The sequence below is a fragment of the Arachis ipaensis genome, chromosome B7 (assembly GCF_059453495.1).
Source record: "Arachis ipaensis isolate K30076 ecotype BB chromosome B7, ASM5945349v1, whole genome shotgun sequence".
Taxonomy (NCBI): domain Eukaryota; kingdom Viridiplantae; phylum Streptophyta; class Magnoliopsida; order Fabales; family Fabaceae; genus Arachis; species Arachis ipaensis.
In genome coordinates, this window is record NC_142442.1 from 25587342 (window position 1) to 25610598 (window position 23257).

At 32.4% G+C, this 23257-nt stretch overlaps 2 protein-coding genes across 3 annotated transcripts; one reads left to right on the top strand and one right to left on the bottom strand.

Moving 5' to 3' along the window:
- Positions 1-672: 672 nt before the first annotated feature.
- On the top strand, positions 673-3876 carry LOC107609402 (uncharacterized). Its single transcript, XM_016311360.3, has 4 exons — positions 673-1081; positions 1586-1797; positions 2328-2598; positions 3446-3876. Exons 1-4 carry the CDS (start codon positions 818-820, stop codon positions 3728-3730), a joined length of 1032 nt encoding a protein of 343 aa, XP_016166846.1. The 5' UTR covers positions 673-817; the 3' UTR covers positions 3731-3876.
- A 702-nt stretch (positions 3877-4578) lies between these two features.
- Positions 4579-14836, bottom strand: LOC107609873 (cyanate hydratase-like). Of its 2 annotated transcripts, none has more exons than XM_016311924.3 (4): positions 14409-14836; positions 13811-13882; positions 5507-5615; positions 4579-5038 (listed from the first exon to the last, which is right to left on the bottom strand). In XM_016311924.3, the coding sequence occupies exons 1-4, from the start codon at positions 14678-14680 to the stop codon at positions 4994-4996; spliced, it is 498 nt and encodes a 165-aa protein (XP_016167410.1). In that variant the 5' UTR covers positions 14681-14836; the 3' UTR covers positions 4579-4993. The 2 variants fall into 2 exon arrangements, with proteins under 2 accessions (XP_016167410.1, XP_088348814.1); XM_088492688.1 differs by having other exon boundaries at positions 4579-5073; positions 14409-14802.
- Between the last annotated feature and the right edge of the window lie 8421 nt (positions 14837-23257).

The window sequence follows — 23257 nt, forward strand, 5'->3', positions numbered from 1 at the left end:
TTTTTCAGTTACTCTTAAATTAATTTTGGGGGTTCATCTTTTGTTTTTCCAATTAATTTTTAAGATTCTGAGCTGAGTTTGTGTTGTGATTTTGGAATTGGATTATTTATTTGATTTGTTGAATGCTGATGTGATTCTGAATCAATTTAATTTGAATTCTTAGTTTGGAATTGGATTCAATTTAGTCTTTGTTGCTAATGTGTTTTTGGTTTAATTTGGATTCAGAAGTCAGAATCACGTTCCTGATCAATTGATTAGAATTTCAAAAACTAAATATAATTATATATGCTTTGGCTCTCTTATATTCAGCAGGTTTACAAATTTGTAACTGAATTGAATTTTGTTTTGTATTAGAATTGTATGATTCTTAGTTTGAGGATCTCTACCGTTCTTATTGGGTTTGGATTTCTGAAATTATATATTAATTTTTTAATAATTTCATTGTATATTTAAATAAATCAGTTTAATTATGATTCGATCTCAATTAAATCATTGAACCCGTCATTTCACCGGTTGATGTCGGTTCGGTTCTTACAACCATTTTTTTTCTTCCCCTATATGCCCTACCAATGTTGAAAGTTGAAACTCCATAATAAAAAAATATTGATTTGTATATTGTGTCTGACGCTACTGGTATACTTTTGAAGAGAAGGTACAAGAAAATATTATTTTAATTTCCATAGGTGAATTTTTCATTACGATAACTAATATTTAAGATCGTTGAGTCACCAAAAACAAAATATCTTATTATTTAAGATCATTGACTAGAGCATACCATAGTCACTCATTTGTGATCCCTTTTGTTCCCAAAACAATAATGCAACAAAAAAGAACATTGATTTTCTTATTGGTTGCCTTGATAGCGTTGGCATACAGGGCGATCCAGCCGCCTCCCCCAAGAACATGCGGTTCACCGGGTGGTCCGCCCATCACAGCACCAAGAATAAGGCTTAGAGATGGGAGGCATTTGGCATACAAGGAACATGGTGTTCCTAGAGAATTAGCCAAGAACAAGATCGTCTTCTTACACGGCTTTGCTTCTACCAGACATGATACTGTGATTACAGTGAATCTTCCTTCGGTATTCTCCTTTAATTCATATGCTTGTTTTTTTCTTTTTTTTTTCTCATACAGTAGTAGAAAGGGTTGGAGTTAATTTTTTTTCCCTTTTTCTTATGTTTTTTCATGTAAAGTTCTCCCATTTCAAACAACAACCATTCAAACCACCAAGACCAGCCCCAATACAGAGATAATTTACTTGTGTTTGAATTGGCGTCTCCCGAGACTTTAAAAAAAAAATATTTATTTAGTAAATATTTTATAAAGCATTCTTAAACTTTTAATTTTTAAGAAAGACATATATTTCTTGTTTAAAAATACATTCTTAAGTTTTTTTATTACTAGTATTATTTTTAATAATCATATTTTAATATCCTCAAAATTTTATAAAAATGTTTTGTTCCCAAACAAAGGCTTAAGAAGCTTTTGATTTGACCATTTTGACAAGTAATTGAATTTACTTGGATTGATTCTAGATTTTGTAAAGCCTCGCTAAATAACAATAATTGATGATAATGATCACTAGGGTCTTCTAGAGGAACTGGGAGCATATATAGTGTCTTTTGATAGACCAGGGTATGGGGAGAGTGATCCGGATCCCATCCGAACACCCAAAAGTTTGGCTTTTGATGTTGAAGAGCTTGCAGATAAGCTGGGACTTGGACCCAAGTTTTATGTTTTTGGATACTCCATGGGAGGGCAGGCTGTTTGGGGTGTCCTCAAGTACATCCCTCACAGGTAAACAAAATATTTTGTCGCAACTTACTCCCGTTTCTCAGTTAATGCCTATTGGATGTTTGTCCACCAATTAGTTTGATTTGTTTCTTTAACCTTTTTAAAATAATCAAATAAGTTTGCTATATTAAAATAACAATGTTGTATATGAATTAAAAATCAGTCAATAATTAATAATCATATAAATATATAATTTTGATTACAGTGCTATAAAATTATTTGATTATTTGACTATGACATATTTGATATTTCTATTATAAAATTTTAATTATTTTGAAAAAGTCACTTACTATCTCATTAACCTTTTAGAAAGCCAGTCTAAAAATTTATATTTCTACAACGATTAGATAAATGTAAGCTTAACTTTTGATACACCTAGCTAGATCAAATTCTAATAACATAGATATACTTATACTTAATATTTATATCAATTGTAGCACACATTATTATATACAACATTTAATACAATTTATTTGAATATAAGTGTTTGCTCCTTTATGACAAGAATATATAAATGGTACACACTTGCACAGACTTGCTGGAGCAACACTATTGACCCCAGTTACCAACTACTGGTGGAATGCTTTCCCTTCTAACTTGTTTACAAAGACTTACTACAAGCAACCTGCACAAGACCAATGGGCTGTTGGAATTGCTCATTACTTACCATCGCTAACATATTGGTGGATCACTCAGAAGTGGTTTCCAACATCAAGTGTTGTGGAATACAATCCTGCTATTTTCTCACAACAAGATTTATCCATAATTCGCTCTTCTAATTTTTCAAAAGGTCGAGAAAATCAGGTAAGTATTTCAATTATTTAACTCTATTTCTCCATGTTTAGCAAATAAATATAATATTGCAATCTTTTTCCCATATCCAAGTATAGTGATATGCCACACCTTTCACACCAGATCTCATCACACATTATATTTCATGTTTATTGGGTTTCGACGCTACCTACTATTATTTTTTATTCTTTTAAATGGGATCGATGTTCTAACTAGTTAAAGAGAATTTGAAGATTTATTATTATTATATCCCTAGAAAAAGGCAATAAAAAATCATTTTAAAAAACTTACAATTTTCAGTTTATAGAAAAGAAAATTAATATTATATCGTAACATAAGTCTTAAAAAGAAAAACATATGTTTAAAAAATTCTTTCAAAAAGGATAATTTAGGAGAAAAAAATCTTTTTATAAAAGTCTACCCAAACAAGTTTTTAGTAGCTTAAAAAATACTTAAAGAAATTATTTGTAATTTGAACGAAATATACCTTAAAAATTACAAATGAGGGGGACCCCAGTATCTTATAAAATTGATGTTTTAAAAGTTATTAGTAAAATAAAATATCTTGTAAAATAAACTTCGAGGGACTACCCACTCTTAAATTATTTATTCAAAAGGTAGTATTAAGTTTAATATGGTACAGAATGAATCCATATCTTAATGGTTAAATCTTTTACATTTTATTTCAGTTTGAAAGTATGTGTTTCACTCTCATCCCCTCCCCGATTAAAAGAGAAAAAAAAATCTATGGAGATTAGATGTTCTAAAAAGTTAACCTAAAAGATAAATTTGAATATATCTAAGAGAAAGGCATTTGTTTGTTAACAAGATGTGATGTACGTTCTTGTTGTCGTCACAGGCGGTGCAACAAGGTGAATCTGAATCCATTTGCCGTGACATGATCATTGGATTTGGAGCTTGGGACTTCGATCCCCTCAAGATTGATAACCCATTTCCAAAGAATGAAGGCCAGGTTCATGTATGGCAAGGTGAAGATGATCAGCTTGTTCCTGCTATGCTACAACGCTATCTTGCTCAAAACATTCCATGGATTCAGTACCATGAATTGCCAGGTGCAGGGCATATGTTTCCGTTAGGAGACAAACTCAATGAAGCCATTCTCAAAACACAATTACTTATATGAGTATTGCAAGTGCAGAATTAAAGAATAACTTTTTGTATTATTTTAGTTAAATTTGTATAAATTATTTGGTGGATATTTTAGAATATTTGTTGTTATCTTTTTTATATTAGTTTTAATGTTTGAGAATTTTCAAGTCATTATAACCATTAGTGAGTCTTTAATTGGACTATTGGGGTGTGTTTAAAATAAGAAAGGTAATTTTGTGCGTATTAAAATGTCACTTTTCCTAAAATCATTGGATCTCATTAAATAAAAATTAAAAGTTGTTATAGAAAAAAATATTAATAAATTTTAATAAATATAGGATATATTAATATATCTTTTAATAAGTTTTTATTTGGATGTTATTAAGTTGATTAAAAAAGTTTTTTTTAATAATTTTTTTTATTTTTTAGTGTGATAAATTTTTTGTAATAAAAGTAAAAGTATTAAAAAATATAAAAAAATATATATTTTTTATATTATTGTACTTAAATATAATTGATAAATAAAAAAAATTGTATAAAATAGTTAAATATAAAATTATTTTTATTTTTTTAAATTTTTTTTAAATAACTAATTTTTTTTTTTTAAATTTATCCAAACAAGTCCTAAGTAATGAGAGGTAAAACCGTAAAATTTACAAGCTGTTATTTTTTTCATTTTTTATATAAACACATAATTTATAACAAATATAACTTCAGATTAGACATTGTATCCATCAAACCACATTTTTATTATTCATAAATTTTTACAGATTTTGATTTTAATATTTTAGTTTTTACATAAATTATGTAGTTCACACTTCACAGTTTCACATGTCTCCAACTACTATTTTTCATAAATTTTGAACTTGAGAAAACCTATTCGTAAATGTAATTACTGATAAACATACCTAGGTTTTCAACACCAAACTTCAGATAATTTACAATGTTGGACGGAATAACGATGAACATTTTTAAGTTTCCTTGACTTCAATAAAAGCTTATTTACTGTTAAAAGACTTAAGAATTAAGATGCAAACGCCATGAATCCCAAAAGCCATACACGGCCAAGATTGGCTAGCCTAAAAACTTGTACATTATTTTGTTTTGGGTCAAGCTAGAGACACCCAAAAATTTTTTAGGACATACCTTTTATTCTGGCTTTAACACACATAAGCCGCACAAACAAGACAACAGCGAACAAAAACATCATGCAGTAATACGAAACACAGGCAGAGAGGAATCTGTCTGTGCGGAAAGACGTACAATTTTGGTTTCGGTTGACGCATCGCCGCACTCATTAATTTCTGTGTGGCCTTTGTCTTGAAACCATGTGCTCTGATTTCTGCTCACAATGGGAAAGTTTGGACATAAGTATAGCTGAAGCAAAGAAAAACAATATTCATAGTCCAAAAGAAGAAAAGCTTCATGACGAATATACACAACCGGAACCAGAGTAGACTTTAATAGGATAAACATGATTATGTAGTTCAAAGAAATCAACTTGATCAGATCAGAACAATGTAGCTGACCCATAAAAGAAACCAACGTTCAGCTATTTTGTGGCTTCAAAATCTTACTAAGAATGTTCATAACAGCCAAGTCAATTCGACAGTAAAGTTAGCAAAGTGAGACACTCTTGAGGCTGCAGAATTATAGAAATTTTCTGTTATCCCCGCTTTTACATGGTATTAGCATTATTTTCCTGACTTTTTTTTTTAATTTTATCTTTATTTATATTTTCCCGTTGTGTGGCTCATTGTTCCATGCAGCTAAATCTTGCAAGAGAAAAAAGACATAAGATGCAACTCACCTGCTCCGAATATGGCAAAAATTTTCCATCAAATGTCAGGACCACACGATCTTTCCCATCTACTCCCTTGACTTTGTCAACTGAGCAGTAGAAATCTATTGCTGACGTGCTGAAAATGAAAATTAACAAAAACTATTTGTTAGGCAGGGAAATCTTCTAAAAATAAAATGTTCAGTTTGCTTTCCACAAGAATTTTATTATTTGCTGAGATCTTAAGCACGTTTAAGTGAAAATGTTCCATTATAGATTGGACAATGGAGATAGTAAAGACGAAAGAAGGATAAAAGGTGATAATAATGTATGTCATAAACTGTGAGTGGTAAACTTTCAATCTCCAAAGAAAGAACTTCAAATTTCTTCACTTCCGACTTTGCTCCTTCAATTTTAACTTGCACTCTGATAACGATAAGATACCCTTTCTTGTCACAGGAAGGGTGCAGGAAGATACGTTTAAGAACATATGAATGGACATCCAGGACAAAACAATAACCTGATATTCTAGGAGAAAGAGATAATGCTGGCTAACTAGGAAATAACATATAAGGAATACGATCATTAAATCACAGCATGTTTGTATGTGGTTGAGCCTTGCGAGGTTTAGATTCCTCATCCGAAAATCATTCATAAGCATCCGGTTGTAACAAGCATAAGACCAAGGTTTCAATTAGACTATTAGAGATCATTAACCAGGACTCAGTTTCAGAAAAACCAGAATGTCTCTTGGTGTCTTGTCTGAAATCCTCCTAACAAGACATTATTAATAAACACAATTTAACATTAAACCTTTTAACAATACAATATTCCCATTAGCTTCGGAATAAAACTCTTCTCTCATGACACTTCTAAGGAAGACTCAAACTCATTATTTAGATTGTAAAAACAGAAACAACCATTCTTTTAGTAAAAAAAAAAAAAAAAAAAAAAAAAAAAAAAAAAAAAAATCAGTGCTTCCAATTAATTTGGACTTTTGTTAAGTCCAAGTAATCATTATTTTTGTTCTTAAGTACTTTTTTATTGTTAATAATTTTTTAAAATCGAAATTTATTTTTGAACACTTAAATCATTGATTTTGGTGCTATAGATCACATTTTATTAAATTTATTTTGGTTCATCTTTTACACTCAAAATTTTTTTTATTATTGTTTATTTACCAAATAGTATTACTATTTTTTATAAATGCATTGTTCAATTTTCACCATCTTTAATTTTTTATAATGTTCTTTATTTACCCTATTTCAATTTTGATATTATCTCTATTTCAAAAATTACTTCCGGATTCAAATATACACTCACCTTTTCATTTTCTTTTTGAAGACGATTGGTTTAGGTAGAATGAGAGAGAGATTATATGTCCTTGAACACAACTTCACTAATAATTCATTCACTACACATTCCATAAATTTCATCCAATTCTCACCCATTAATCATTTAGAATATTTTTTTAGACAAAGACTTAAATCATTTACATAAATATTTTTCTTTTATTTCTATGCATCATGATGAAGCTTGTGACATTTGTCATCTTTCTAAGAAAAAAAAACTCTCATTTTCTCAAAACTTTAATAAAACTAATGTAAGTTTTGATTTATTACATTTCTATTCTAAATCATAAATATTTATTAATTATTATTGATGATTTTAGTCGCTTTACATAGATTATTTTATTAAAATCAAAAGAAAAAGTACAAAATCATATAAAAAATTTAATTAATTTAGTTGAAATATAATTCAACTCAAAAGTCAAAACTGTCAGTTCCGATAATGGACCAGAATTTATTTTACATGATTTTTGTGCTTCAAAGGGCATTATTCATCAACGTATATAGTTGTATTGAAACCCTTCAACAAAATAGAAAGGTAAAACGTAAGCATCAACATATTTTGAATATAGCTCGTGCTTTTATTTTTCAATCTAACTATCATCTTTTTAGTCTTATGCCGTTAATCATGTTGTTTATTTGCTTAACAGAGTTTCATCATCTGCAATTAATTTTAAAACACCATTTGAGATTTTATTTAATTATCCATCAAATTCTCATGACTTTAAAATTTTTGGATGCTTATATTTTATTTCTACCCTAATGGCAAATAGATCAAAATTTGATCCAAGAGCTAAAAAAGACTGTGTTTATTAGCTTTCAACATGGTTTTAAAGGATATATTATTTATGTTTTAGAAGATAAAAGAATTAAAATGTTTAAAAACGTGATTTTTATAAAATGATCTTGCCCTTAGTCATAAAAAATGTCTAATTCCATACACCCAACTCAACATTACTAAACACATCTTCACAAAAGCAAGATTCAGTTAGTTTTCTTATTGAACCAGAACCTATTTCTATTGACTCACACCTCATTTTCATTAATCCACCCACTAACCCACCCATTCTTTCATCTTTACCTACAACATCAACATCTCTTATTCTTCCTTTAGTCTCCATCGAAGCCGCACCAAGCCAAAACACATCTCAATCCTCTACATCCAACATAACACCATCTTCCTCCAAATTCTTTTCTTCATTAGCCTCATCATCACCACCCCCTTCACTAGAGGAGCCCCTTCTTTCCTGTCACAGCCACCAAGCTCGCCACCACCAATCTACCTTTTTTATTATGTTTGTAATTTCTCTTTCACCTACGCAAATTTCTCTTCCTCAAGGTGCCTTTATCTAATCTCTTATATTATGTCTTTTTCTTCTATTTTTCCTACTTATAAAACATCTCTTCTATCTCTATAATCTGAGATTGAGGCAAAGTCTTTCAAGGATGTCAACAATCATCTAGTTGGCGTGTGCCATGAAAGATGAATTGGATACTCTTGAGTTAAACAAAATTTGGTGTCTTGTTGATTGTCCTGCAGGTGTTAAGTTAATTAGTTGTAAATGAGTTTACCGAATCAAATGTAAATCAGATAGTTCTATTGATAGATATAAAGTGTGTCTTGTGGCTAAGAGATTCACTCAGATTGAAGGTTATTAATTTTTTGGAGATATTTTCTCCTGTTGTTAAGCCTGTCATTATCAGATTAGTTTGTCTTTGGCATCCATGAAGTACTGGCCTATACACCAACTAGATGTCAATAATGCTTTATTGCACGGTGATCTCTCGAAAGATGTTTATACGCCTCTGCCTCCTGGAATTGTGCCAACTCATCCGAATCAATGTTGCAAATTGTTAAAATCTCTATACGATTTACGACAATCTAGTCACATATGGTATGAGAAACTCTCCAATCTTTTACTATCTCATGAATACCAGCTAACTATTTCTGATCATAATTTGTTTGTTAAAATCTCTATTCTTCTGGTTTACGTTGATGATATTGTTATAATTGGAAATTCTATTTTGGAACTTACTGCTGATAAAATAATTTTGAACCATCATTTTAAAATTAAAGTTTGGGTCATTTGAAATATTTTTTGGGTATTGAAGTTGTTCAATCAGGAAAGAAAATTTTTCTCTCTTAAAGAAAATATTGTCTTGATATTTTAGAAGACTCTGGTTTGTTAGGTGCCAAACCGGCTTCTATTCCCATGGATAGTGCTATAAAACTTCATCAGGATGACCTTCTCTCGGATCCTTTTGTTTATCGATGTTTGGTTGGTTGCCTCATATATCTTACCACCACGAGACCAAACATCATGTTTGCAACACAACAATTAAATCAATTTATGACATCTCCTACTCAGTCTCATCTTTAAGCCACAAAGCGAGTGTTGGGGTACTTAAAGAGTAGCCCTGGAAAAGGAATTTTCTTTCCCAGAAGTTCAGAAATTTAGATTTTTTATTTTAGTGACTCTGATTGGGTCGAATGTCCTGATAATCAATGATCTTTAACAGGCTATTATTTCTTCTTGGGCAACTCTTTAGTCTCTTGGAAGACCAAGAAACAAACCACTATTGTCTGCTCATCTACTGAAGTAGAATATCATGCACTTGCCAATACAACTTGTGAACTTCAATGGATACTTAATGTGTTATAATTTTTATGCATTTCTCCTATCTGACCACCAGTTATATATTGTGATAATTATAGTGTGCTTCATATTGTTGCTAATCCAATTTTTCATGAACAGACTAAACATTTGGAGGTTGATTCTCACTTGGTTCGACAGAAAGCTCAAGTTGTTATGATGAAACTTTTCCCCATTTTTTCTTCTGGCCAGCTAACTGACATCTTCATTAAGCTTTTGTCACCTCAACCATTCCATCTTAATCTAAATAAACTTGGAGTTCTTGACATTTTTCATCCTCCAGCTCGCGGGAGCGTATTAAACCTCTCTTCCATATTAGCCCATGATAACAACAAAAAATTCACACACCAACCTACAAATTCAGTCTAACAGAATACATAAATTTCGCCACAATTTTAGCTTTTATTATTTTTATTTATTCTTACCTTATTTTTATTTATTCTTATCTTATCTTTATTTATTATCTTATCTTTATTGGTTCTTATCTTTCATAGGCAATGTTGTATATATATTCAGTTTTACTTTTATGATTTTTCAATCAAGAAATACAAAGCAGAATATTTTTTATCTTTGTTTTTCTTATTCTGTCAGAGTTTTATTACTATAAGATCTCTGAATCTTTTGGTTTTACCATCCAAAGATTTTGGAAATGATTCATTCAATGAGATTTATGACATTGATTATCACTCTGATATTTCTTCTCTGGAAACACAGGTGCCTTTGGTGGTGCCAAAGAAGACAAAAGCCTTTATTAAGAAGGAAGTGGTTAAACTACACGGGTTTTTCAAGTCAGTCATATCGGATAAGGATAGGGTGTTCATAAGTAAGTTTTAGTCCAAACTATTCCAAGCCACATGGGAAAAATTCAAGTATAGCACGACATTTCATCAACAAATCAATGGCCAAACCAAAGTGGTGAATCGCTGTTTGGAAACTTATTTGCGATGCTTTGTGGGTGGCTACCCGAAGAAATGGATGGGAGTTTTGGTTTAATACCTCCTATAATGTCTCATCCCAAACAACACCATTTTAAGCACTTTATAGGGTGCCAGCACTAGTTCTTTTCCATGGAGAGACATTTTACATCACATGTCGAGGAAGTGACAGCATTGATCGATGCCAGGGATGCTATTTTGGCAGAGCTAAAGATGCATTTGTTGCAAGCACAGCAGCGGATGGGCATCAAAGGGATATGGAGTTCAAGCTTGGCGAGTGGTTTTATTAGAATTTGCAACCTTATCGGATGCAGACACTAGCTCGAAGGATTAATGAAAAGCTGAGCCCGCATTATTATGGGCCATTTAAAGTGATTTGAAAAGATAGAGACGGTGGCATACAGGTTAGCCATGCCTCTAGGGTGAAGACTTCACATGGTCTTCCACGTTAGCAAGTTGAAAAAGGCTGTCCCGCCACAGCAGCAAGTGCAGACGCCTCCATTGGGTTGGCTGAGGATGGTGAGCTGGTGATGAATCCTTCTTAGATCGTGGCATCGCGTACCGCAAAAGATGGGACTTTGGAGTATTTGGTGTGTTGGGAGGGCCTCTCTCCTTGTGAGGACAGCTGGAGCGAGTGATAATATTGCGGGATATTTTTTTGGAGTTTCACCTTGAAGACAAGGTGATTGTTCAAGGGGAAAGTATTGATAGAGAGACGCATACTACTATCAGGTTTGAGTTGTGTTACCAAAGGAGAGGTAAGTAGCAATTAAGTGGCAGTTTAGAAGTTTTAGCATAGTCTAACTGGCTGATATGTTGTTAGACTCTATTACTAAATAGTTAGGTTATAGTTAGTTTAGTTTACTATGCATTTTCTATTATGAATTCTGTTAGAAACTGGAGAGAATCCCTCTCCCTGAGTTGGTAGTTCTAAGTGTATAGAATCTTCTAGGAAGTGCTAATTGGTGATTCCCGTGTAGCAGTAAAACTTACCCGTTCTACTAGTGTTGGTTCTATCATAAAAAGCAAGGTTCTGAAATCGGTTCGAATCGGTCGGTCAGACCGGTCAAACTATGAACCGACGAAAAACAATTTGGTCAGTAGGTATAATTGCCTGTTTTAGAAACCGCTTTTAAATTGCTGAACCGGCCGGAAACCGTCCAATCGATCCGAACTGGAACCCAATAGGTTTTCACATTTGAAGCTTGAACAATGTCGTTTCCTTCATTAATTAGAGAAAAAAACGGTAACCCTTAACTTTAATGGCCTAATCCCCTAAGGCCAGAAAACCCAAGGTTTAGTGGTTCCATTTCCATGCATCTTCTTCCTCGCACCCAACCGCTGCACATCCCTCTGCTACCGTCTCGCCTCCCCTTCACCAGAGAAGCCCCTTCCGTCATTATCTTCACCACTCCTTCCATTATCGTTTTCTTCTTCTTCTTTGTTGGATTGTACCCGTGTTATTTTCCGTCATTTATTAACCTTCTGCCTTCTTTAATTTGTTGCAGGAAGTAGTTAGGGAGGACGATGACACAATGTCAAGAATGAGAAGGAGATTACTGAATTGGTATTAGTGTATGGGTGCCACTCATATAAAGACGTCTAAAACGTCTTTTTTTAAAGATGTTTTTTAGTAATTAAAATTTAACACATATAATCGATTAAACCGTGTGTTATTTTTGTCAAAATTAGTTCAGATAAATTAATTTTACTGAAAAAATAGTGAATCAAATTTTGAACGGTCTAAATTAATATTATTTTTTATAAAAGATGACTACAATACCCTTATCATAAAAAATGACTAAAATATTCCTATTATATATATCGAAAACTCTAAATTCTAACTTATGACGATAGAGAAGTAAAGGGCTAGAATTTATGATTATTAAAATTAATATATATAATAGGAGTATTTTAGTCATTTTTTATAATAAGGATATTGTATTCATTTTTTATGAAAAATAATATTAATTTAGACCAGTTTAAGATTTAATTCATTATTTTTTTGGTCAAATTAATTTGTCTAACCTAATTATAACAAAAATAGCACCATCTAATCGATTATATGTGTTAAATTTTAATTATTAAAAAACATTTAAAAAAAAAGATATTTTATGTGTCTTTATCTGAGTGACTCCCTTAACGTATTATTGTATTAGAAAACTTTTTTTATTATATTCATTGGATATCGAGGTAGGTCCAAATTTATGGTTACATTCTTTTTTTTCCTTGTGATTACATTTTTTACATTAAAAATTTTATCACTCACTTGTACAAAAAAAAAAAAAACCATTTTGTCACTTATATTTTTAAGGCAAAATAAAAAATATTAATTTAAACATCAAAATTAAGGAACCTTTATATGTTAAATGTCGAGACAAATAACTTTAAAGAATAAAAAATATTAGTTATTGTTATTATTATTATCATTATTATTATTATTAAATGATAAATATTTTTATTGTTCGATGTTTATTTCACAATATATATTATATAATACAATAATTTTGTATATATTTTTCATTTTATTTTAATATAATTTGTTTGATTACCAATTAAATAAATTGAACAGTTTAATTAAACTTTTGAATTGGTAGTTTAACGAATTAATTTTTAAAATCTTATTTATATAGGATTGTGAGACTTTAGTTATACTTTTGATTTATGTATTTTTAGGATATATATTAGAATATATTTATATTTAAGTGTGTCGGTTGAACTAGTTGAACTTATAAAATAGTAAATCAATAATTAAAACGGTTCAATGATTGGTTCAATTTTCATAATCTTAATCAAAAGTATAAAACCTTACATCAATATTACATAAAGAATCCTAAAATTCTAAAATCCTGATTTCAGAGTATATTATATCAGCACTTTGAATTATTAATTTAAATTATCAGTTAACAATGCTTAATAATTTGTACGCTTCATATTGAAAACAAGGATTCAAAAATGTCCCAACACTGATTGAAAATGGCATAACCACAAGCATATGAATATCAATACATAATGTATTATCAGTTGAATATTCTCTCTAACATGGAAACCATGTTTCAATAAGCCTCAACATATTTAGTGTACATTTATATTTGTAACTTAAGAATATATATATATATATATAACATACATAGCCTACTGCGTTATAAGAAAATCAAAATTGATTTCAGCGGCAAGAGTTAGTTTCAATTTTTCAATAAGGACCAGTCTTGACAATAATTTAGAGAATTCCTTAGACCTAATCTAATATCCTCTTTTTAAACAATAAGCTGTAAAAATTGAATGGCATAGCATATATGACCTGCGGCATAGCATTATCAATATAAAAAAGCATCACAAATAGAGTATAATTTGATCAAGCAAGAGAAATTTATAAATAAAAAATTCGAAACTTACATCCCATCACCAAAGTCTTCATTGATTATTTCTTTAATGCTCTCCCCAAAATGCATAACAGCTTCATTCAACCTATGAAAGAGAATATCAATAAAACCCGAGAAACTAAGCTTCCAAAAACTGCAAGTAATATGATGCATCATGCGTAATACATTCCTAATATTAGAAACCAAAAAAGAGAGTAACACAGGTCCACAAAGTACATGTAATTGTAAACCACTTGGAATGAAGTATGTCACATATTCCTTGAGTGAACAGAAGCATTTTCAAAAGCTGAAGCAGGTATTATATCTTTACTGACCTTATATTTTGCTCATATAGAATTGAATGCCACTGCCTCCATTCCCCTTTTATCAGTCACTAATCTCGTACATTCTTGAATTAATTTATCTAAATTTATATTCAGATACACTGGTCCAAGAATTTACCAAATTTCGTTGTGACAAATAAAAGAGAACGAAGACAATAGCATTAATCTTTATCCATTCTCAGACAGTGATAGATTGGTTTCAGTTCTACACCATGTTTCATAATTAATTCCTTTTTTGAACTTAAACCAAATTTACAGCACTGAAATGTGAGGAGGAAGAAGAAGAACCTGTATACAGTGGGGTCTTGGATGAGGTGAGGGTCATAAGACCTCAAGGGATGCCTCATCATCTCTTCCAAAAGATCATCGGTCAGCTCGGGGAGGGCTGCCCGGAGCTTAGGGGCAGTTTGGGGTTTGAGCTGAGCTTGTCTTTTCAGGAGCTGGGCAACATACACGTTGGTCAGTCCGGTTTCCTCCGCTAACTCACTGTACGACTTGCCGTTCTCCTGCTTCACAGCTTGGAGCTTTTTCACTATGCTCGCTTTGCTATTATCCTCCATACCAAAAGATGATTAACAAATAATGGTTCAACAAGAAATAGTGTGTTCAGCAGTGGTCAGATGATTGTGGACTATGAAATCATTATTTATCATGTGGGGAGCAGCCGCCCAGCAGCAAAGGTGCGGACCAGCATCAACCCCTCCTTAAAAATCGTTATTTTATTTTAATTATAATTTATAAAATATTTATAGTGATAATTATTATATATTTTTTGTTTAATTTTTTTAATAAAAAATTTTATATATTTTTATATATTATTTCGTGCAGTATATGAAAATATATACTAATTTTATTATATAAAAATTAAATTTTTATACTAAATAATAGAGTTAAATTGGCATATTTTTAAAAATATTTTTTAATTTATTTATTTTAATTCATTAAATCTAATTTATTAATTATATTAATTAATTAATTTAATTAGATATTCAAGTATTACACAAATTATTATAATTAATTAATTAATTATAACAAATAAATTATACAACTAATTGATTTAATTAATGCATATATTACACTAAACCCTAAATCAATTATAACTAATTAAAAAATTGATAGATGTAGTTTTGTCTTAAAGATATTTTTATTTTATTTAATTAATTAAACTAAATTAACTAAATTAACAAAAAAAAACGTTGAGTACCGTTGGATTTAACATCACAAAATAGTTGTAGATTTACCGACGAGTTAAGTGTCAAATTCGTCAGGTCAAATTATTTTCGGCGAATTTATGATTCCAACGGTAAAATTGCCGGTAATAATTAAAGGGAAAAAAAAAATTGACGCGTCATTTAGGGTCAGATTTACCTGCAGAAAAATTTAATGGTAAACCCACTTATTAGTGAAATGCTTTGTTTTGACGACTCGCAATACTAATACATTACCGTCGGATTTTTTGAGAGTAAAACCAACATTAACTGTGCCATAAATTTGAAGCGCGAACCCCCTCTCTCTCTCTCTCTCTCTCTCTCTCTCTCTCTCTCTCTCTCTCTCTCTCTCTCTCTCTCTCTCTCTCTCTCTCTCTCTCTCTCTCTCTCTCTCTCTCTCTCCAAGAGCCACTCCTCATCTTTTTCGCTGTCATCGTTGTACCTATCGGATTCTGAACAAGCTGCTACCATTGCTGTCGTCGCTTATGCCACTGCTTTTGCCGCCATCTATGCCGCTGCTACCACTGCCTACGTCGTTGCTGTCTACGCTGCTTCTTCTTCTCAGCTCTGGTGCTCTTCGTTAGGTATTGCTTCTGAACTTAGAATTTTCTAAAATTTTGATTTGTTGATATAATTTATAAGGTTTATTTACTGTTTTGAGACTTCTGATTATTATTGATTATTTAGTTCTGAACTTAGGATACTGAATTTGTTTAGTTTCAATTTCAATCAGAATATATTCTAATTTGTGCTCCTTATTTAATTCTGAACTTAGGGTATTGAAAATTCTAAACTTAGGATACTAAATTTATTTTGCGCCTATTCCTATAAATAACTTATAACTACGTTTAATTTGGATAGAAGCTCACATGCAGTTATCTTCATGTAAAATTGTTAGTTGAGATCGTTAGATAACAATTTAATCAAATATGTCAAATCATCTAATAATTTTTAATTAACAACTTCAAATGAAAACAATTACCTATGAGTTTTCACTTTTAATTTGTGCTATACATACTAAACTTTAGGTGACACCATTTGAAAATACAGCTGCTGTGATCTTATAAAGCTTTTGATTTGGAATTGCTAGCTTTCTTCAAGTATGATTGGGCAATAATTGTGACTTGTGAGGATAGAAAATCCAATCTTCAACAATCTACTACTCGATTTAAACTTTTGTCTTCGTTCGTCGGCTGCAATTTATTTCTTTCCTTATCAGCCAAAAACCAATATATATGTTACAGTAGTAAAAAAGAATTTATTAGGAGACAACTGCTTCAATGGTTGAGATTTCATGTTCTTCACCACCACATAAATACAAGTTTGTCGTGACAACTACTTAGACTTTATTTATATATATATATATATATATTGTAGGAATAAATTAATTTCAATAACCCAGATCATCTATATTGAATCACCAAAACTATATCATAATGCGGAAGCGTATCTTTACTCATAAAAATAAGGAATTAGAGATCAGAGATTGATGGAAGGATTGTCTCAATCTTGTGGTTCTTTCGATCTTCCTCAATCAAAGTCTTCTGTATTCCTAGGCGGTTGAATTGCAACTCTTTTGATGGGGAAAGAACAGCAAAGACGGCTTTGGTATATTAGGGACCGAAACCCCGAAGGCACTATTTATATTTGAGCATGGCACCCATTAAACCTTAAAACCCAAATAAAATAGTATCTAAAGTCCAAAAGATAATATATCTAAAATCCAAAAGATAATTATCTAAAGAACAAAAGATAATATCTGGTTTTATTCTTATTTAATTCCAAATCAAAAGTAATTATGACTTATTCAATTTAGCATTTATAGCAATAAATGAGATCATCATTATATAAGTCATTTAATTTGAAATAGCATAATTTGTGATTATATTTTTTCATTAATATATGTATTACCCACAAACAAATTAGGAAATTAAAATAATTTCCTAACAATCTCCCACTTGGGCTATACATATATATTTTTTTGACATAATCACATCTTATAAATTTTATGCGCGCATCTGAATGCTACATCTCTCATTACTTTAACAATCTGGTCCGTCTCATATATTAGATATGGAATCACTGCAGCTTTTATCACATTAATGTCGTGACTAAACCATGACAATTACCATCATAACATACTTAATGCATAGATCAAATTTGGATTAGTAATATGGAAATTACATGTCAAGTGATCTCATGCATGTCTATTTCTAGCTGGTCCAACATTAAAACTTTATTGAGATCAAATACAAAACAAATGAAATAAACCATCAACTTAATTCTGCAAAAAAATAATTTAATATCTGTCATAAGATATATAACATAAAATAAACTCCCACTAAATCAAGGCATCACAAATATTGACACCCATCCGAGCAGTGTGCTCATGAAAGACTTTAGGGATCAATCCCTTGGTAAATGGGTCTGCTAGCATATACTCTGTTCTTATATGTTCTATGGAAATATGTTTTTCTCAACCTTTCTCCTTAACAACTAAGAACTTGATGTCTGTATGCTTCGATTTTGTCAAGTTCTTATTGTTGTTGGAGTATAGTACTGCTGATTTATTGTTACAAAATATCTTTAATGACCTTTCAATGTCATCTACTATACGAAGCTCAGTGACAAAGTTTCGCAACCATATGCCATGAAATTGGAATCAAAGTACCTAATGATCTCCAAATTTTCTGATCTCCGATAAGTAAGCATGTAATCCTTTGTTCTCTTTAAATAACGCATTACGCGTTTAACAGCTATCCAATGATCCATGCTTGGATTACTCAAGTATCTACCCAATACTCCCCCTATAAATGATATATCAGGACGTGTGCAGACTTGAGCATACATTAAACTCCCTAGTGCTGATGCATAAGGTTTATCATGCATTGCTGTCCTCTCAAGATCATTTTTAGGGAATTGTTTGAGGCTGAACTTGTCTCTTTTAGTTACGGGTGTGTCCATTGGTCTATATCTTTTCATGCCATATCTACTTAAAATCTTTTTGATATAGTTCTTTTGTGATAATCCAAGAATACCTTGAGAGCGATCTCTTAGTATCTCAATTCCTAATACAAAAGAGGCATCAACAAGATCTTTCATTTCGAATTTAATCGATAGAAATTTTTTAGTTTCATGCAATAAGCCTATATCGTTACCGGCAAGTAGAACGTCATCAACATATAAGACCAAAAAGATGTATTTACTCCCACTGAACTTGTGGTATATACACTCATCTATGATATTTACCTCAAAATCATGAGGTAATGACTTGATGAACTTGTGATACCATTGACGGAAAGCTTGTTTGAGATCACAGATAAATTTTCTCCTTTCTCTATTGGATCTCCTTAATGACACTTCTTGAGGTTGTTGAGCTTGCTGTATAGATTGGAATTGAGGAGGATTCTCATTATTTTTTGTGCTGTAGCAGTATCTTGAGCAATAATGATATTCTCATTGTTTTCTTATACTGTAACTGGATCTACAGTAAGATCTTCATTGTGCTCTTGTACTATAACTGTGTCTTGAACAATAATAGGTACAAAGACTTGGTCATTGTCAGTTACAGAATCCTCATCAAAAGCAATATTCCTAATATTTTCTTTCCCCCAAACTCAACACCCTCAATAAATCTCGCATTTCCCGTTTCAAAAAATAGACTTTGATGCAGGATTGTAAAACTTGTACCCCGTAAAAGCTCGGCGTAATCAAAGTAGCAACTAATTGTCCTTGAATCCAATTTTCTTTCATGTGGCCTATAAGGTTGCACCTCAGCTAGACATCCCCAAATATGCAGATGCTTTATACTAGGTCTTTTCCCAGTCCAAATTTCATATGGAGTTTTGTTAATTGCTTTGCTTGGTACCCTATTAAGGATGTACATTGCGGTCTTTAAGGCTTCTCCCCAGAGTGATTCAGGCAAGGAAGAATGACTAATCATACTTCTCACCATGTCCTTAAGAGTTCGGTTCCTTTGCTCTACAACACCATTTATGCTAGGTTTGCTTGGCATGGTGTATTGCGGAACAATACCGCACTCCTCTAGGAAAAGATCAAAAGGCACAGAACGTTGCTCACCTGAACCGTTATATCTTCCGTAGTATTCATCACACCGATCAGATTTGACATCTTTAATTTTCTTTCCAAGTTGAAGTTTCAACTTCATCTTTGAAAGACTTGAATACATTCAAGGTTTGGGACTTTTCATGAATTGAATATAGATACCCGTAACGAGAGTAATCATCTATGAACGTAATAAAGTACCGTTGTCCATTCCAAGAGACAGTAGGGAATGGGCCACATATATCGGTATATATCAATTCTAAGACATCTTTAATTCTCTCGGCACCTAATTTCCTTTCGTTTGTCCTTTTTCCCCTTTATGCACTCAATGCAGACTTCAAAATCTGCCAAATTTAGGGGTTTAAGAATTCCATCCGACACGACCCTCTGAATTTCCTGTTTAGAGATGTGACCTAGGCGTTTGTGCCATAATGATGCTGAATTCTCATTTAGTTTTCTTTTGTACATGTTTGCAGTATTTCATTATTATAAGAATTCAAATCAAGTCTATATAGATTATCCACCAAATGACCAGAGCAAATATTATTCAAATTATAAAAGACACTAACTTTATTATTTTCGAACGAACAAAAATAACCTGATTTGTCCAAACAAAAAATAAAAACTGAATTCCGTATAAATGACGGTACATAAATGTCTCTAATAAATCCAAGTAAAATCCACTCGTGGAGCATAATCTAACGGTTCCTATAGCTTTAACTGCAACTATATTGCCGTCTGCCACATAGATGTATTTTTCAGCATCACTTGGAGATCGGCTCCACAGGCAACCCTGCATAGTAATACTTACATGAGTAGTAGCAGCAAAATCTACCCACTAAGTATCAATAGGTGCATAACTTAAACTAGCCTCAGAACAAATGAAAGTAAGAATTATACCCTTCTTTACACGCCAAGTAGCATATTTGGTACAATCCTTCTTCATGTGTCCCACCTTACAGAAAAAATAAGTTGAAATTTGATCTTGTTTCTTACCCTTTTTCTATTGAGAAGGCACATCCGCAGTAGTATCACGCTTTCTTTTATACTGAGAAGATGAAGGCATGTGAGCACTTTCAGTCTTATCTTGTTGTAGCCTCTCTTCTTCTTGCACACAGTGAGATATAAGCTCCTTTAAGGACCAAGTGTCCTTCACAGTTTTATAACTCACTTTGAATTGCCCAAAGTGCGCAGGAAGGGAGATCAAAATGAAATGCACGAGTAAGTCTTCAGATAACTCTAAATTTAGTGCTTTCAATTTTGAAGCAAGATGAGACATTTTCATAATGTACTCACTTATGTTCCCTTTACCTTTATACCTCATGGAGACAAGCTTGCTCAAAAGGCTACTTGCCTCCGCCTTTTCATTCTTAGCAAAGAATTTTTCAACATCTTTCAGGAACTGTTTGGCATCTTTATCCTCAGTAATTGAGCCCCGAAACGCCTCAGGAATTGAGCGTTTCATTATTATAATGCTCATTCGATTGGATCTCTCCCACTTCTCTATTTTAGCCTCATTGAAATTTTTCAGAGTGGAAGTGTGTTTCTCCTCTCGAAGAGCTATATCCAGAGCTATACAACCGAGGACAATCTCCACGGTATTCTTCCAAACTTTAAAGTTTGAACCATTTAGCATAGAAATACTGCTAATTTGTGCAGAAACATTGGTAGCTGAAGTCATAGTTTCTGGATTAGAATGAAAGAACATGCAGTAAACATTAGTTAAATAATGGGAAAAAATCCATATTGAGATATCTAGAACAACATTAATTTTTAATCTTTGGATAGAAAATTAACTGTAAGTGATACTCTCATTGCAGTAATCAAATATTGTCAAAATTACTGTCACACATTAAGCCTTTCTTTGGACGGACTGAATGCACACATGGAAACTTAAATGAGAGAAGCCTCAAAGTGGTCCCTGAAGTTACCATCGAGCCTCATAGTGATCCCTGAAGTTAAAAATTACTCATATTCATCCCTGAAGTTACACTCCAAAACTCAGACTCGTCCTTCCGGTCAATTTCGTCCAGCTGGCGTAACCAGAAAGCTGACCTGGACTCGTTGGTGACACGCTGTCAGCATAACGGCTAGCTAATGTGGCGACGTAAACTGTTTTGACTCAATTTGGTCCCTAAATTGAGGTTAAAAACCCTAACCCCAATTGACTCTCTTCTCCTCTCTTCTCCATCGCAGCAGAGGTGACTCTCCTCTACAGTGTCTTCTCCATCTTCGAAAACCACACGTTATGGCTAGCATGAGCAATGCAGCTGGGAGCTCCAATAACCCACGATCATTTGGAAGCATCATGAGGAGAATGAATAGAAACAGAGATGCGCATCTGCCAGAATAGTGTGGGTGCGGGTCGAGACCAGTGTTGCGATGGTCAGCGACGGATTCTAATCCAGGGAGACCGTTCGTGGGTTGCCCAAACTACAATGTAAGTGTTTGATGCTGTTGTTTGCTGTAATTCTGGATGTAAACTTGGTTGATTCACTTTTCTGGGTGCAGACTGCAGGTAAGAGGTGGTGTGGGTTGTTTCTGTGGGTGGATAAAATTCTGGAAGAAGATGCGGTAACATGTGATGGTAGAACAAGCTCTTCAAATGACAACAAAGAATGGAGGATGAAGATTAGATTCTGAAGTTAGAGTTCTCAAAATGGGGGGGGGGATTTTGCTGTTTACATGTATGCTGCTGCTATTGATTACAGTTGTTGTGCTTGTCTTAAGGTTGGATAGGCAACAGAGTCAATTGTATTTAGCAAAAAAATATGTGACATGGGATATGCATATGTTGTTTTGTTCATGTACTTGTACCTGTCCTTTTGGTTGAAAGAAATGCAGATTAAATTGTTTGACATGACTGTGTAAGAATAATTTGGAATTTGAATAAACAAGAGGTTATATGTAAATAATTGTTCCTGCACTACTAATAGATTCATCTAATGGAATTAATCTTAATTGCATATCAGAGACCAAGAAAAAAAAAATTTGCCATAGCTCAATTTAAGGGAGTCATAATCCATATTCATATATTCATAATGCAGAAAACATATTTAAAATAGGCATTACAGAGTCAGGACAATATTCAACAAGTATATCAAATTTCTTAACATATTGAGAACACAAGTTTTGAACACTAAAATTCCCAACACTGGGTTCAAAATTCAGAAAGCACGTTGCTTCATCAAAATAGCAAGCCTTGTAACGGTCTCCTGTGATGCACCTTGCATAGGATGAGACAGATGATTTGTTGTGGGTTAACTGGTTGCTGGTTGGGTGGTTGTTGCTTGATTGTTGCTTCTTGGAGTTGCCTTTTCTTATTTGGAGGACTTCCTTTTGGGAGAGAGTTTTGGTGGCTTCACAGGAGAAGGCAAAACCTATTAGTGAAGACATGTAAAATAGTTAGTAAAAGTGCATAAGAACATGCACATAATAAAATGAATGTCATCTAATTTTTTGAACCTATTGAGAGTCATCAGTTTGTGACATGGGTGGTTGACTGAGTTCAAGCTGAATTTCGGTGGGGGTTGTGGGACAAGGGTGACTTCACCACCATTAGCAGCAAGGGGTTGGGCAGCAGCAGCATCCTCATTAGCAGCTCTAGAGTTACATAAGTGACATCAGAATGGTCCCTTCAGTTTTATAAGTGACATCAAAATGGTCCCTATTCTTTACATACAAATCAGTTCATTATATACACAGCTGTTCATCAAGCATTAGTCCATCTACTAAGTAAAGCAGTAGTTCAATATATACACAGCAGTTCATTATATAAGCAGTGATCCAACTACCCTGTAATGAATATCTTCTCACTTATTCTATTATCACAGCAGCCAATACTAATTATACAACAAATAAATT